General features: G+C 46.3%; 1 protein-coding gene across 1 annotated transcript in view; it reads left to right on the top strand.

The window, feature by feature from the left end:
• Window positions 1-14624, top strand: part of LOC139422656 (YTH domain-containing protein 1-like) — a 40941-nt gene continuing 26317 nt past the window's right edge. Inside the window, exons 1-6 of the mRNA XM_071173821.1 lie at window positions 1-234; window positions 4798-4899; window positions 5228-5631; window positions 10213-10519; window positions 12071-12207; window positions 12957-13065. Of these exons, the coding sequence (XP_071029922.1) occupies window positions 207-234; window positions 4798-4899; window positions 5228-5631; window positions 10213-10519; window positions 12071-12207; window positions 12957-13065 (1087 nt within the window). The 5' untranslated portion in view covers window positions 1-206. The remainder of the gene's footprint in view (window positions 235-4797; window positions 4900-5227; window positions 5632-10212; window positions 10520-12070; window positions 12208-12956; window positions 13066-14624) is intronic.

The following is a 14624-nucleotide window of genomic DNA, read 5'->3' as shown; positions in this document are numbered from 1 at the left end:
GAAATGAACACGAAGATAAAGGAGGGATCCGCCATTTCAGTAGCTACGATGAGACCCACTTCTAGTAAACATTGAAGGGGAGGGGGGGCATCATTTTAACATTTTTTTTTGCTAAATAAGTATTTAGTTAGCTATCGGGTCACCCGTGAGCGAAGGTAAAAACGAGTCCTCTAAAGGTTAGCGGAAAGCAGGGAAAGGGGCGGAAGATGGCGGTCGACAAACGAGATGAGAAAGGTACGTAACGTTAATCGCAGTAGTTTATGGGTTTATGATTTTCTATGGGCTTATTTTTTTGGACCTAAACTTGTCCCCTAGCCTTCCAGACTCTAGGATGACTCCCATTGTTAGGGCGGAGACATGAGCATCATATACATCTCTCTGGCTGTGTTTCTAACCATCCTTTGTGCCAGGTGTGATATCCCTCCTAAATAGCTCGGGATAATCTTCCTATAAACTCAGTAAGGCCAGCAGGCTAGTCTTTAAAACAAAACATATATATATGTGTGTGTGTGTACCTGTTATAGAAGTTGTATTGTCCATTTTTTGTTTTGTATTTAAACGTCACTTTAAACGTGTACATGATACTGCAACAACATTTCCCCATGGGGACAATGAAGTCAGTAATTAATGAAGTTTTGTCAACGACGCGAGTTTCTCCCAACTGGTTTTTTGGAATGGCCAGTCAGTGAGTTCATTTAAATATGCTAATATTCATTTACACAAAGCCAGGTTAACGTTACCACGTTTCGATAGCTAGTTAACGAGTTATAATACTCATTTGGTTACTAGATACTAGTCTTAATGTTATAGCTAATTAGCAAAGAAAACAGCACCACAGTTTCTAAAAACTAGATGTGCGAGACTACCGGGAACGCTGGCCAAGCAGACCAGGGCAAACAATGTGCAATTCTGGGCCCCCTCGACTATCCCATTGGTTCCTTCATTAACACCCCCCTCGACTGTCCCATTGGTTCCTTCAGTAACACCCCCCTCGACTATCCCATTGGTTCCTTCATTAACACCCCCCTCGACTGTCCCATTGGTTCCTTCATTAACACCCCCCTCGACTGTCCCATTGGTTCCTTCATTAACACCCCCCTCGACTGTCCCATTGGTTCCTTCATTAACACCCCCCTCGACTATCCCATTGGTTCCTTCATTAACACCCCCCTCGACTGTCCCATTGGTTCGAATGCGGAAATGTATGCACTCACTACTGTAAATTGCTCTTGATGAGAGCGTTCGCTAAATTACTAAAATGTGTGAACTTCCTGCTAGCTTGCTAGTTAAGGACACCCTATGTTAACACCCTATGTTAGCTAGCATGCTTGTTAGCTAACAGTGTCGACACAGATTTGATCTCGCCCCTGCCTGCTGTGTACCGGACTAGCTGGCTAGGCTAGCACACAGTGTCCTAAGCTCCCACCTGCCCTTGCTGTCATTAACATAACTGTGGGAAAGCAGTACCAGACAGGTGGGGATGAAGGACACTGTCTACCGGTGCACAGCCAGCTAGCTACTGTTGACGCCCCCGCACCTACTGTTGCCCACATGCAGGAACGCCCTAGAAATGCAGGCCGCAATTTCACCCTTCTAGACCAGGTCGGGGTTTAAGGTTTAGAAATCACAGCATGAGGCTGCATTTATTGTAGCTGGAGATTTTAACAAAGCAAATTTGAGGAAAACGTTACCAATTGGCCCAGGGTCGTCCGGGTTTGGCCGGTGTAGGCCGTCATTGTAAATAAGAACAACTTCTTCACTGACATGTCTAGTTAAATAAAGGTTACATTTTAAATGGAAAAATTTATACAAATAATTTGAATCCATGGATAGATGGCAGCATTCGCGCAAAACTGAAAGCGTGAACCACTGCATTTAACCATGTCGAGGTGACTGGGAATATGATCCAATACACAGGAAATAACTAACATTTTTTTAAGGCAATCAAACAGGCAAAATGTCAGTACAAAGACAGTGGAGTCGCAATTCAACGGCAGGTAGCCTAGTGGTTAGATCGTTGGACTAGTAACCAAAAGGTTGCAAGGTCGAATCCCCGAGCCGACAAGGTACAAATCTGTCGCAGTTAACCCACTGTTTTGTGAACGTGACCCTTAGCTAAAGTTTAAAAGCTAAAGTGTTTTTATAAAGGGTGCAGGGGCTATTTAAGGTAATGTGCACAGAGAAGACATTGAAAACAACATCAATGAACTGTCTGGGTTAGTTATTAGTGATGCACCAATATCACAGTTTTAGCCGATACCGATATCCAATATTTTCCTTGCCGAAAAAAAACACGATACCGATATTAAACATTTTAGCAGCCTTTTAAACATTCTAGTACAGTTAAATAGTTAACACACACGCATAGACGCAGCGGTCTAAGGCACTGCATCTCAGTTCAAGAGGCGTCACTACAGCCCCTGATTCGAATCCAGGCTGTATTACATCCGGTCGGGATTGGGAGTCCCATAGGGCAGCACACAATTGGCCTAGCATCATCCGGGCCATCATTGTAAATAAGAATTTGTTCTTTAACTGACTTGCCTAGTTTATAAGACAGTTCTTATTTGATTAATGGTGGTCGGACCCATCTGTGAAGCTAGCCACAATAAGGATTAGCCACAAGTGGACTTTGCAGTTAGCCTTCAAAATAAAAGTATGGCATAATTCTACCATTTATTCTTTTCCATCACTGTCAATGACATTCTTTTATTTTGAAGGCAAACCGCAAATTCCACTTGTGCCTAATTCTTATTGTGGCTAGCTTCACAGCCCGGTCCGGTCGAGCCTCACTAGCCAGATGAAGCTAGCTGGCTGCTTATAACGTTAACTTTGGGCAACAGGGTTAAGTAGTTAACTAGCTATTTATTTTCATGAACTGAAGTTCAATTTCAATAGGTAAACAACAAGTGGCAACCTAGCTAATACTTACTCACAAGGATTCCTAAATCATTGCTAAGAATAATGAAAAGGACTGCAGTTTTCAGGCTGGTTGTATTGGTGCTAGCTAGGTACCAAGCTAAAGCTAGCTAGGTACCAAGCTAAAGCTAGCTAGGTACCAAGCTAAAGCTAGCTACCCCAGAAGTTTACGGTTGAACAATTTATGCTTTATTACCAACGCGGTATTGTAAAAACATCGGTGTTTGCAGATTATTTTTTTTTGTACAGCTTTGACAGTGCTACTGTATCTTTTTTGACATGCAAAGATCCAAACGGAGTTCCATAGTATGTATGTCGTGAAGCTAATAGTGTCGCTATTACTGTGTAACTCCGGTAGGGCAACATCTGAAAAAAGCGCACTTGGTAGTGTGTACCGTTCCGCGACCAGTCGGCGAAAGCCAACATCACCCTCGACAGAGAACGGTTGATTGGTCAAGGGCAATGAATTCCATTTTCTTGGCGTTAATGGATTTCGCCTTTTGAGTTATCTTGCTGAAATGTTCTTACTCTTTCAAATGACTGCCGGACTTGTTGACTGGTTGATCCACACAGCAGACATTGTGGGCCAGGTTAGGAATGCTGTGTTGCACGTGTAGCGCTACATGTTACGTGGCATCATTACGTCATGTACCTTCGTTATATAGGTCTGCACGTCAGCTTTGGAATCGGTTTTGTACATCGGGCGTTAAACTAGACATCGGTGATGTTGGTATTTTTTAGCTAATATCGGCCGATACGATATGTTCACCGATATATCGTACATCCCAATTTGGTTATATATATTTTGGGTTTTTACCCTCTGGACATAGCTAGCTATTCAGTTATTAGTTAGCTAGCTATTAGCTAACTAACTAAGCTACAGAGATGGTTAACAGAACCAATCGCGTCTCATTAGCTAGCTAAACGAGATCAAGCAGAACTGTGCAACTCGATTGTTCTGAGTTGTGCACCCCCTAGCTCTAGCTGAGACCAGAGGCTTGGATGACTTGTCTCCTGTGGCGCTAACTAGTTTGATGATGATAATAATATCTAAAAAAAACATTGATTAGCCCTGTACGCAGGCAAGAAGGCCAGTCCAAACATCAGCTCACTAGGCCATAGGTGCTTAACTCTGTTGTGCACACACTAATGCTACTAATTATAAACCACTAATGCTACTAATTATAAACCACTAATGCTACTAATTATAAACCACTAATGCTACTAATTATAAACCACTAATGCTACTAATTATAAACCACTAATGCTACTAATTATAAACCACTAATGCTACTAATTATAAACCACTAATGCTACTAATTATAAACCACTAATGCTACTAATTATAAACCACTAATGCTACTAATTATAAACCACTAATGCTACTAATTATAAACCACTAATACTACTAATTATAAACCACTAATACTACTAATTATAAACCACTAATACTACTAATTATAAACCACTAATGCTACTAATTATAAACCACTAATGCTACTAATTATAAACCACTAATACTACTAATTATAAACCACTAATGCTACTAATTATAAACCACTAATACTACTAATTATAAACCACTAATGCCCCAAATAGCATCCTGTTCTTGTAATCTGTGCTGCCCAATCCAGGTCCTCCTGTTTTTTTTCTTTCTTTCTACTAGTAGTTAATTGCACTCACCTGGTGCCCCAGGTCTGAATTAGTCCCTGGTTTTAGAAAGCGAGGATGAAAACCAGAAGTGTTTCGGCCCTACAGGACCTGGATTGGGCAGCCCTGCTCTGCATAGGGCACTAGTTCTGACCAGAGCTCTATGGGCCTTGATCAAATGTAGTAGATTTTCTATTAAACACAGTGTGGTTGAATCTGTCGTCCCAGACGGAGAGCTCAACGTGCTGGATGACATCCTCACCGAGGCCCCTGACCAGGATGACGAGCTCTATAACCCTGAGAGTGAAAAGCACGTCAATCAGAAAAAAGGTACTTTTTTTTTTTAACCACACAGTTCTGAGAATTGGCAGATTTTTAAAAAGCCTATATTGGTTAGCCCGAGTCTGTTTGTGCCGTCAATGCTAAATCCACTCATAGTAATCATTCCGGTTTGTAATGGAGCTGGCAAGAGCACAAACGGATGGTTGAATAAGGGTGCACACGTAAAATAAAATAAAAATGAAACCCTGATGCTTCTTACTACTTTTAGCTTTTATTGAATTCAGTATCGAATCCCAAATAGACCCAAGAGCACTAAACAGACCAGGTTAGATATTGACCTTTTTAATATTTGAAGATGACTTTTCCCGCCCTCCAGGGTCTAAGAGGAAGAACAACCGAGGGGATAACCACGTGCTGAAGCGTCTGCGACCCACGGCTCACACCACCGCCAGACAGGCTACTAAGAGATCAGCCCCCTCGGCTGGGGCCAGCGGGAAAAAGCCAGTCAACTCCAGGAGGGGACGGCACCCCTCCGAGTACGATACTGATAGTTACTATGAGGACAGGAAGACCCATCCTATAAGAGATGGTGGGGCGCAGAGAGGGGAGCCTCCCAAAGCAGCCCACCCTGACAAGCCCCTTGGCCGCAGGAAGACCCATCCTATAAGAGATGGTGGGGCGCAGAGAGGGGAGCCTCCCAAAGCAGCCCACCCTGACAAGTCCCTGGGCCGCAGGAGAGAGCCAGACAGACACGGGATCATGCCTGAGCTCACCACCGAGGTAGGAGCTGCTTTACCAAGGATTATGGGGGGGGAAATTACTTTAGCATAGCTGCAGGGTTGTTCAATTCTGGTCCTGGTGGGCATGAATCGTTTCTACCTGGTAGATATTGGCACTCACCTGCTGTCCACAAGTGAAAACCTTCCAGGGTAGCCATTGAACAGTATAGTATAGTATTTAACTTAATCCAAGCCACACATTGTTTCTGTCCCAAAATCAAGTGGTAAATGGCTTCATTTATATCCTGTGACCACGGAAGTTTAACGCTATTTGGCCGGGAGCCACAAGTATATGAGCTTACAATGAAAAGGCAAGATGCATGGTCATCATACTGATAATGTTTAGACCTATCACAGAAAGAATGGAGTCCGCTACATGTCCTTATGTTTTGCTTAAAGTTAATCTGGCATTTTACTGGGGACAAGTAGGCTGGCTACACCCGGACAAGTAGCAGAGAGAAGTAGATCCGCAGAGCGCTGTCAGCTGATAGAATGCCTTCTGGTGAATTCTCAAGTGCAACTGAAGCACAAAAAAATGAGTCTGATGCAGAAATGACAAAAATACGCCTTTTTTTTAGATGTACGTTTACAAAACACAGGAAGATATTTCTTTATTTTTTTTCCCTGCTTGAAAAAAAACGAATTGTTGACACGACCCCTAGTTGAACTTGGTACCAAAGTAAATGGCTAAATTAATACTTTTACTCCTCTCTGTTTATTTTTTAAAATTTATTTTACCTTTATTTAACTACGCAGGTCAGTTAAGAACAAATTCTTATTTTCAATGACGGCCTAGGAACAGTAGGTTAACTGCCTGTTCAGGGGCAGAACGACACCCAGCTCGGGGGTTTGAACTTGCAACCTTCTGGTTACTAGTCCAACGCTCTAACCACTAGGCTACCCTGCTACTGTTGACCTAGCAACTCCAGACTCGACACAGACGCAGCGTGTAGGAGACACTCAGAGCCAGTACTGCATGTGCGTAAACTTTGTTCACTCACTCAATGCCTCTCGTTCACATTCGCTTGTTCAAACTCAACAAAAATACAATTCTGTAGCTTCTATCTACAGTGAAGAGGCGACTCTGGGATGCTGGCCTTCTAGGCAGAGTTCCTCTGTCCAGTCTCAATGTCAACAGTGAAGAGGCGACTCTGGGATGCTGGCCTTCTAGGCAGAGTTCCTCTGTCCAGTCTCCATGTCTACAGTGAAGAGGCAACTCTGGGATGCTGGCCTTCTAGGCAGAGTTCCTCTGTCCAGTCTCAACGTCAACAGTGAAGAGGCGACTCTGGGATGCTGGCCTTCTAGGCAGAGTTCCTCTGTCCAGTCTCAATGTCAACAGTGAAGAGGTGACTCTGGGATGCTGGCCTTCTAAGCAGAGTTCCTCTGTCCAGTCTCAATGTCAACAGTGAAGAGGCGACTCTGGGATGCTGGCTTTCTAGGCAGAGTTCCTCTGTCCAGTCTCAATGTCAACAGTGAAGAGGCGACTCTGGGATGCTGGCCTTCTAGGCAGAGTTGCAAAGGAAAAGCCATATCTCAGACTGGACAATAAAAATAAAAGATTAAGATGAGCAAAAGAACACAGACACTGGACAGATGAACTCTGCCTAGAAGGCCAGCATCCCGGAGTCGCCTCTTCACTGTTGATGTTGAGACTGGACAGAGGAACTCTGCCTAGAAGGGCAGCATCCCGGAGTCACCTCTTCACTGTTGACGTTGAGACTGGACAGAGGAACTCTGCCTAGAAGGCCAGCATCCCGGAGTCGCCTCTTCACTGTTGATGTTGAGACTGGACAGAGGAACTCTGCCTAGAAGGGCAGCATCCCGGAGTCACCTCTTTCTTCACTGTTGACGTTGAGACTGGACAGAGGAACTCTGCCTAGAAGGCCAGCATCCCGGAGTCGCCTCTTCACTGTTGATGTTGAGACTGGACAGAGGAACTCTGCCTAGAAGGCCAGCATCCCGGAGTCGCCTCTTCACTGTTGACGTTGAGACTGGACAGAGGAACTCTGCCTAGAAGGTCAGCATCCCAGAGTCGCCTCTTCACTGTTGACGTTGAGACTGGACAGAGGAACTCTGCCTAGAAGGCCAGCATCCCGGAGTCGCCTCTTCACTGTTGACGTTGAGACTGGACAGAGGAACTCTGCCTAGAAGGCCAGCATCCCAGAGTCGCCTCTTCACTGTTGATGTTGAGACTGGTGTTTTGCGGGTACTATTTAATGAAGCTGCCAGTTGAGGACTTGTGAGACGTCTGTTTCTCAAACTAGACACTCTAATGTACTTGTTATTTCACTAGCTTTAAATTCTGTAATTTTACTCCATCTTGCCTTAGTGAACTCTCACTCCACTTGCTACACATTGAGCCGCTTTGATTGGCCAACATAACCAACAGGCTACCAGTCAGCTACCAGTTTTTTTTTTTATGGGGTGCTCATCATAAAAACAAAAGGCTAAATTGAAAAGTTTGTTTTTATTAAATTAATCATTTGAAATGGTATGTCCTTGTATGTAACATTGTCACATATTTTAGGCCTATAAGAAAGTTGGACACTACCGGTATCTTCTCACATTTCAAAGTGTTTTAGTCTGTAATTAACATTGTTTTGCGAACAGTAATTTAACAGATTCAACATTTCTACATGCTGTGTTGCGTTATTAAAATGTGTTAACTTTATAACATGAGTGGCGCTAATATGATACAGTCCAGACTCCCAGTGGTTCCCCGGGGACAGACTCCCAGTGGTTCCCCGGGGACAGACTCCCAGTGGTTCCCCGGGGACAGACTCCCAGTGGTTCCCCGGGGACAGACTCCCAGTGGTTCCCCGGGGACAGACTCCCAGTGGTTCCCCGGGGACAGACTCCCAGTGGGAACCGTTTTGAATGTTCTAGTAAAGAAAAGCTTTGGTATACCATGCAACACTAGTCCATATGCTCTGTAGAGACTGAGGGTCAGGTTACTGATGTCCATCTGTTCTGTAGAGACTGAGGGTTAGGTTACTGATGTCCCTCCTCTGTGTTCTGCAGAGACTGAGGGTTAGGTTACTGATGTCCTTCTGTGTTCTGTAGAGACTGAGGGTTAGGTTACTGATGTCCATCTGTTCTGTAGAGACTGAGGGTCAGGTTACTGATGTCCCTCTGTGTTCTGTAGAGACTGAGGGTTAGGTTACTGATGTCCTTCTGTGTTCTGTAGAGACTGAGGGTTAGGTTACTGATGTCCCTCTGTGTTCTGTAGAGACTGAGGGTCAGGTTACTGATGTCCATATGCTCTGCAGAGACTGAGGGTTAGGTTACTGATGTCCCTCTGTGTTCTGTAGAGACTGAGGGTTAGGTTACTGATGTCCCTCCTCTGTGTTCTGCAGAGACTGAGGGTTAGGTTACTGATGTCCCTCTGTGTTCTGCAGAGACTGAGGGTTAGGTTACTGATGTCCCTCTGTGTTCTGCAGAGACTGAGGGTTAGGTTACTGATGTCCCTCTGTGTTCTGCAGAGACTGAGGGTTAGGTTACTGATGTCCCTCTGTGTTCTGTAGAGACTGAGGGTTAGGTTACTGATGTCCCTCTGTGTTCTGCAGAGACTGAGGGTTAGGTTACTGATGTCCCTCCTCTGTGTTCTGCAGAGACTGAGGGTTAGGTTACTGATGTCCCTCTGTGTTCTGTAGAGACTGAGGGTTAGGTTACTGATGTCCCTCTGTGTTCTGTAGAGACTGAGGGTCAGGTTACTGATGTCCATCTGTTCTGTAGAGACTGAGGGTTAGGTTACTGATGTCCCTCCTCTGTGTTCTGCAGAGACTGAGGGTTAGGTTACTGATGTCCCTCTGTGTTCTGTAGAGACTGAGGGTTAGGTTACTGATGTCCCTCCTCTGTGTTCTGCAGAGACTGAGGGTTAGGTTACTGATGTCCCTCTGTGTTCTGCAGAGACTGAGGGTTAGGTTACTGATGTCCCTCTGTGTTCTGTAGAGACTGAGGGTTAGGTTACTGATGTCCCTCTGTGTTCTGCAGAGACTGAGGGTTAGGTTACTGATGTCCCTCCTCTGTGTTCTGCAGAGACTGAGGGTCAGGTTACTGATGTCCATCTGTTCTGTAGAGACTGAGGGTTAGGTTACTGATGTCCCTCCTCTGTGTTCTGCAGAGACTGAGGGTTAGGTTACTGATGTCCCTCTGTGTTCTGCAGAGACTGAGGGTTAGGTTACTGATGTCCCTCTGTGTTCTGCAGAGACTGAGGGTTAGGTTACTGATGTCCCTCCTCTGTGTTCTGTAGAGACTGAGGGTTAGGTTATTGATGTCCCTCTGTGTTCTGTAGAGACTGAGGGTTAGGTTACTGATGTCCATCTGTTCTGTAGAGACTGAGGGTCAGGTTACTGATGTCCATCTGTTATGTAAAGACTGAGGGTAAGGTTACTGATGTCCATCTGTTCTGTAGAGACTGAGGGTTAGGTTACTGATGTCCCTCCTCTGTGTTCTGTAGAGACTGAGGGTCAGGTTACTGATGTCCATCTGTTCTGTAGAGACTGAGGGTTAGGTTACTGATGTCCTTCCTCTGTAGAGACTGAGAGTTAGGTTACTGATGTCCATCTGTTCTGTTGTCTAGAAGCTGAGTCCTCCCAGCGAGGAGGGCAGGGTCAGCCCCTCTAAGGAAGCAGCAGAAGAAGAGGGGGCATCAGACCAGGAGACGGGCAGCACGGCCGAGTCCTCCGAGGGACACCGATCCAACATGGAGGAGGAGGGAGAGGAAGATGAAGAGGAGGAAGAGTATGAGGTGCAGGAAGTGGATCAGAGAGCCAAGAATGCTCCAAATGATTACGACATTCGCAGTGAAGTCAGCGACTCCCGGTCTGAGTCTGTGTCCTTCTCTGAGGGCGAGTCTGTTCTCTCCGGCTCTGCCTCTGAGGCTTCAGGTAAAACACACCTGCTCAACATTCACGTGGGCTATGTCCCAATTTATCTGTCCCTCTTACCAAGTGTGCACTTGTTCACTTCCCTTCATGGATTAAGAAGGAAATGACTGGAATAAGAAAATGGTGGGAACTCCCCTCTAGTCTATTTGCTTACACCAATTCAATGGTTGATACATTTGTGGGAAGTAGTGAACAAGTGTACAATTCAGGAAGAAGAGATTATTGGGACACTCTCTTTATGAAATTCTGAAATTACACCTTTTATACTTCTGATGTAAAAAATGACCCAATGCGCACTGACTGTTTATACCAGAACTACCCAAAAACATATTTAGTATGGTGAACCTGTTAACGGAAAAGCCCCGGTCAGCAGTTAGATGTGAGTTGTCCACTCCGGTAACCTACACCGCTCTGCCTGTTTAAAAAACCTCTTACATTTCCAGCAAATTAGACTGGTTGTCCCTCAATGACTAAAGCCTATCATTTCCCATGCAGATGTAACCTACCGATATTAGAACAGGGAATAGGGTAGGTCTACCTCTCGTTGGCCTCGGCAGCTCCGTCTCCCGCACTGGTAGGACAGTTATCTGACTTATAGGTCCGTGTCAGACTCAGTTACATGCAGACAAGTTTGATAAGGCCGAGGGAGACTCCGTTACACGCAGACAAGTTTGATAAGGCTGAGGGAGATTCCGTTACACGCAGACAAGTTTGATAAGGCTGAGGGAGACTCCGTTACACGCAGACAAGTTTGATAAGGCCGAGGGAGACTCCGTTACACGCAGACAAGTTTGATAAGGCTGAGGGAGACTCCGTTACACACAGACAAGTTTGATAAGGCTGAGGGAGACTCCGTTACACGCAGACAAGTTTGATAAGGCCGAGGGAGACTCCGTTACACGCAGACAAGTTTGATAAGGCTGAGGGAGACTCTGTTACACGCAGACAAGTTTGATAAGGCTGAGGGAGACTCTGTTACACGAAGACTAGTTTGATAAGGCTGAGGGAGACTCAGTTACACGAAGACTAGTTTGATAAGGCTGAGGGAGACTCCTTTACACGCAGACAAGTTTGATAAGGCTGAGGGAGACTCCGTTACACGCAGACAAGTTTGATAAGGCTGAGGGAGACTCCGTTACACGCAGACTAGTTTGATAAGGCTGAGGGAGACTCCGTTACACAAAGACTAGTTTGATAAGGCTGAAGGAGACTCATCAATTCAGTCACAACAGATGAGAGGAATAAGGCTGAAAATCATTAGTCAACTGGCGATTCATAACATTGGAATCGGTTTTATTAGCGATGCACCCTTTTGGATCGGTCTGGGCTCCCGCGGACTGATGCACTAGCGCCTTAAACATTTGAATCGGGGACCGATGCTTATCTGTTAGTTGTTATATCCTTAAAGCACACTGTCCATTTTGTCTTTCATTGCTGAAGAATCAATGTATCGATCTTTCTCTTGTTCTGAGTGTTGTTTTTGTTGCAGCCATGCCATGTGCTATGAATAAGCTATTTGCACGTATTTTAAAACTGCGTGGTGTTCTCCAGGTTCTGAGAAACTGTCATCGTCTGTCCGCGCTGTCCGCAAGAACCAGAACAGCAAGCTGAAGTACGTCATACGAGACGCCCGCTTCTTCATGATCAAGAGCAACAACCATGAGAACGTGTCCCTGGCCAAGGCTAAGGTATCTTAAAGGGATGTTGGGAAATTCTAGCACACATATACCAGTGTTCTACTTCCCCGGAGTCAGATACCATTTTCATGTCTCTGTGTGCAGTATAAAAGAAGTTAGCAATGTTACCGTATCTATAGACTTCGTCGTTGCGCTAGTTAGCATTGGCTCGTGAAACTACTACGGACTTTGTATGTCTGTGCGTGCACTATAGAATGCTATAAGTAGAACAGGGGCCTTGTATGCCAGGATTTCACAGTATCCCTTTAACTCGGAAGCTATGTACCAAATGGCACCCTACTCCCTACGTAGTGCACTGCTTGTGACCGACGGTATTGCCATGGTTAAAAGTAGTGCATCATATAGTGAATACGGTGGTGTCGGGTGGCTTCGGGGAGGTCGGGTGGCTTCGGGGAGGTCGGGTGGCTTCGGGGAGGTCGGGTGGCTTCGGGGGAGGTCGGGTGGCTTCGGGGGAGGTCGGGTGGCTTCGGGGGAGGTCGGGTGGCTTCGGGGGAGGTCGGGTGGCTTCGGGGGAGGTCGGGTGGCTTCGGGGGAGGTCGGGTGGCGCCGGGGAGGTCGGGTGGTGTTGCGGAGGTCGGGTGGCGTCGCGGACGTAACCATAGTCTCTTAGGTAGACTGTACAAAACACTGTCAAATGCCTTTTGAACTGCAGAAAATGTACCGAAATATAAGTTGGTGTGAAAATATTTCACCATGTTGAATACAAGCAAACAGTCGGATGTTGACTTTGTTATTTCCAGGGTGTGTGGTCCACTTTGCCTGTTAATGAGAAGAAGCTGAACGCTGCCTTCCGCTCCGATCGCAGTGTCATCCTGGTCTTCTCAGTCAAGGAGAGTGGCAAGTTCCAAGGTGAAGTTCATATGGTTCATATGTATGTACACGTTTCATTCATCCAGCTCCAGTAGAAGTGTCGGCTCCCCCAGGACTGGAGTTGGCTTTCCCCATGTATGTGTTTCATTCATCCAGCTCCAGTAGAAGTGTCGGCTCCCCCAGGACTGGAGTTGGCTTTCCCCATGTATGTGTTTCATTCATCCAGCTCCAGTAGAAGTGTCGGCTCCCCCAGGACTGGAGTTGGCTTTCCCCATGTATGTGTTTCATTCATCCAGCTCCAGTAGAAGTGTCGGCTCCCCCAGGACTGGAGTTGGCTTTCCCCATGTATGTGTTTCATTCATCCAGCTCCAGTAGAAGTGTCGGCTCCCCCAGGACTGGAGTTGGCTTTCCCCATGTATGTGTTTCATTCATCCAGCTCCAGTAGAAGTGTCGAGGCTCCCCCAGGACTGGAGTTGGCTTTCCCCATGTATGTGTTTCATTCATCTCCAGTAGAAGTGTCGGCTCCCCCAGGACTGGAGTTGGCTTTCCCCATGTATGTGTTTCATTCATCCAGCTCCAGTAGAAGTGTCGGCTCCCCCAGGACTGGAGTTGGCTTTCCCCATGTATGTGTTTCATTCATCTCCAGCAGAAGTGTCGAGGCTCCCCCAGGACTGGAGTTGGCTTTCCCCATGTATGTGTTTCATTCATCCAGCTCCAGTAGAAGTGTCGAGGCTCCCCCAGGACTGGAGTTGGCTTTCCCCATGTATGTGTTTCATTCATCTCCAGCAGAAGTGTCAAGGCTCCCCCAGGACTGGAGTTGGCTTTCCCCATGTATGTGTTTCATTCATCCAGCTCCAGTAGAAGTGTCGGCTCCCCCAGGACTGGAGTTGGCTTTCCCCATGTATGTGTTTCATTCATCCAGCTCCAGTAGAAGTGTCGGCTCCCACAGGACTGGAGTTGGCTTTCCCCATGTATGTGTTTCATTCATCTCCAGTAGAAGTGTCGAGGCCTCCCCCAGGACTGGAGTTGGCTTTCCCCATGTATGTGTTTCATTCATCTCCAGCAGAAGTGTCAAGGCTCCCCCAGGACTGGAGTTGGCTTTCCCCATGTATGTGTTTCATTCATCCAGCTCCAGTAGAAGTGTCGGCTCCCCCAGGACTGGAGTTGGCTTTCCCCATGTATGTGTTTCATTCATCCAGCTCCAGTAGAAGTGTCGGCTCCCCCAGGACTGGAGTTGGCTTTCCCCATGTATGTGTTTCATTCATCCAGCTCCAGTAGAAGTGTCGGCTCCCCCAGGACTGGAGTTGGCTTTCCCCATGTATGTGTTTCATTCATCCAGCTCCAGTAGAAGTGTCGGCTCCCCCAGGACTGGAGTTGGCTTTCCCCATGTATGTGTTTCATTCATCCAGCTCCAGTAGAAGTGTCGGCTCCCCCAGGACTGGAGTTGGCTTTCCCCATGTATGTGTTTCATTCATCCAGCTCCAGTAGAAGTGTCGAGGCTCCCCCAGGACTGGAGTTGGCTTTCCCCATGTATGTGTTTCATTCATCTCCAGTAGAAGTGTCGGCTCCCCCAGGACTGGAGTTGGCTTTCCCCATGT

This window comes from Oncorhynchus clarkii, chromosome 12 (assembly GCF_045791955.1).
Source record: "Oncorhynchus clarkii lewisi isolate Uvic-CL-2024 chromosome 12, UVic_Ocla_1.0, whole genome shotgun sequence".
Lineage (NCBI taxonomy): Eukaryota > Metazoa > Chordata > Actinopteri > Salmoniformes > Salmonidae > Oncorhynchus > Oncorhynchus clarkii.
Note: the sequence above shows the minus strand (reverse complement) of the source record. Positions and strands in the feature narration are given on the sequence as shown.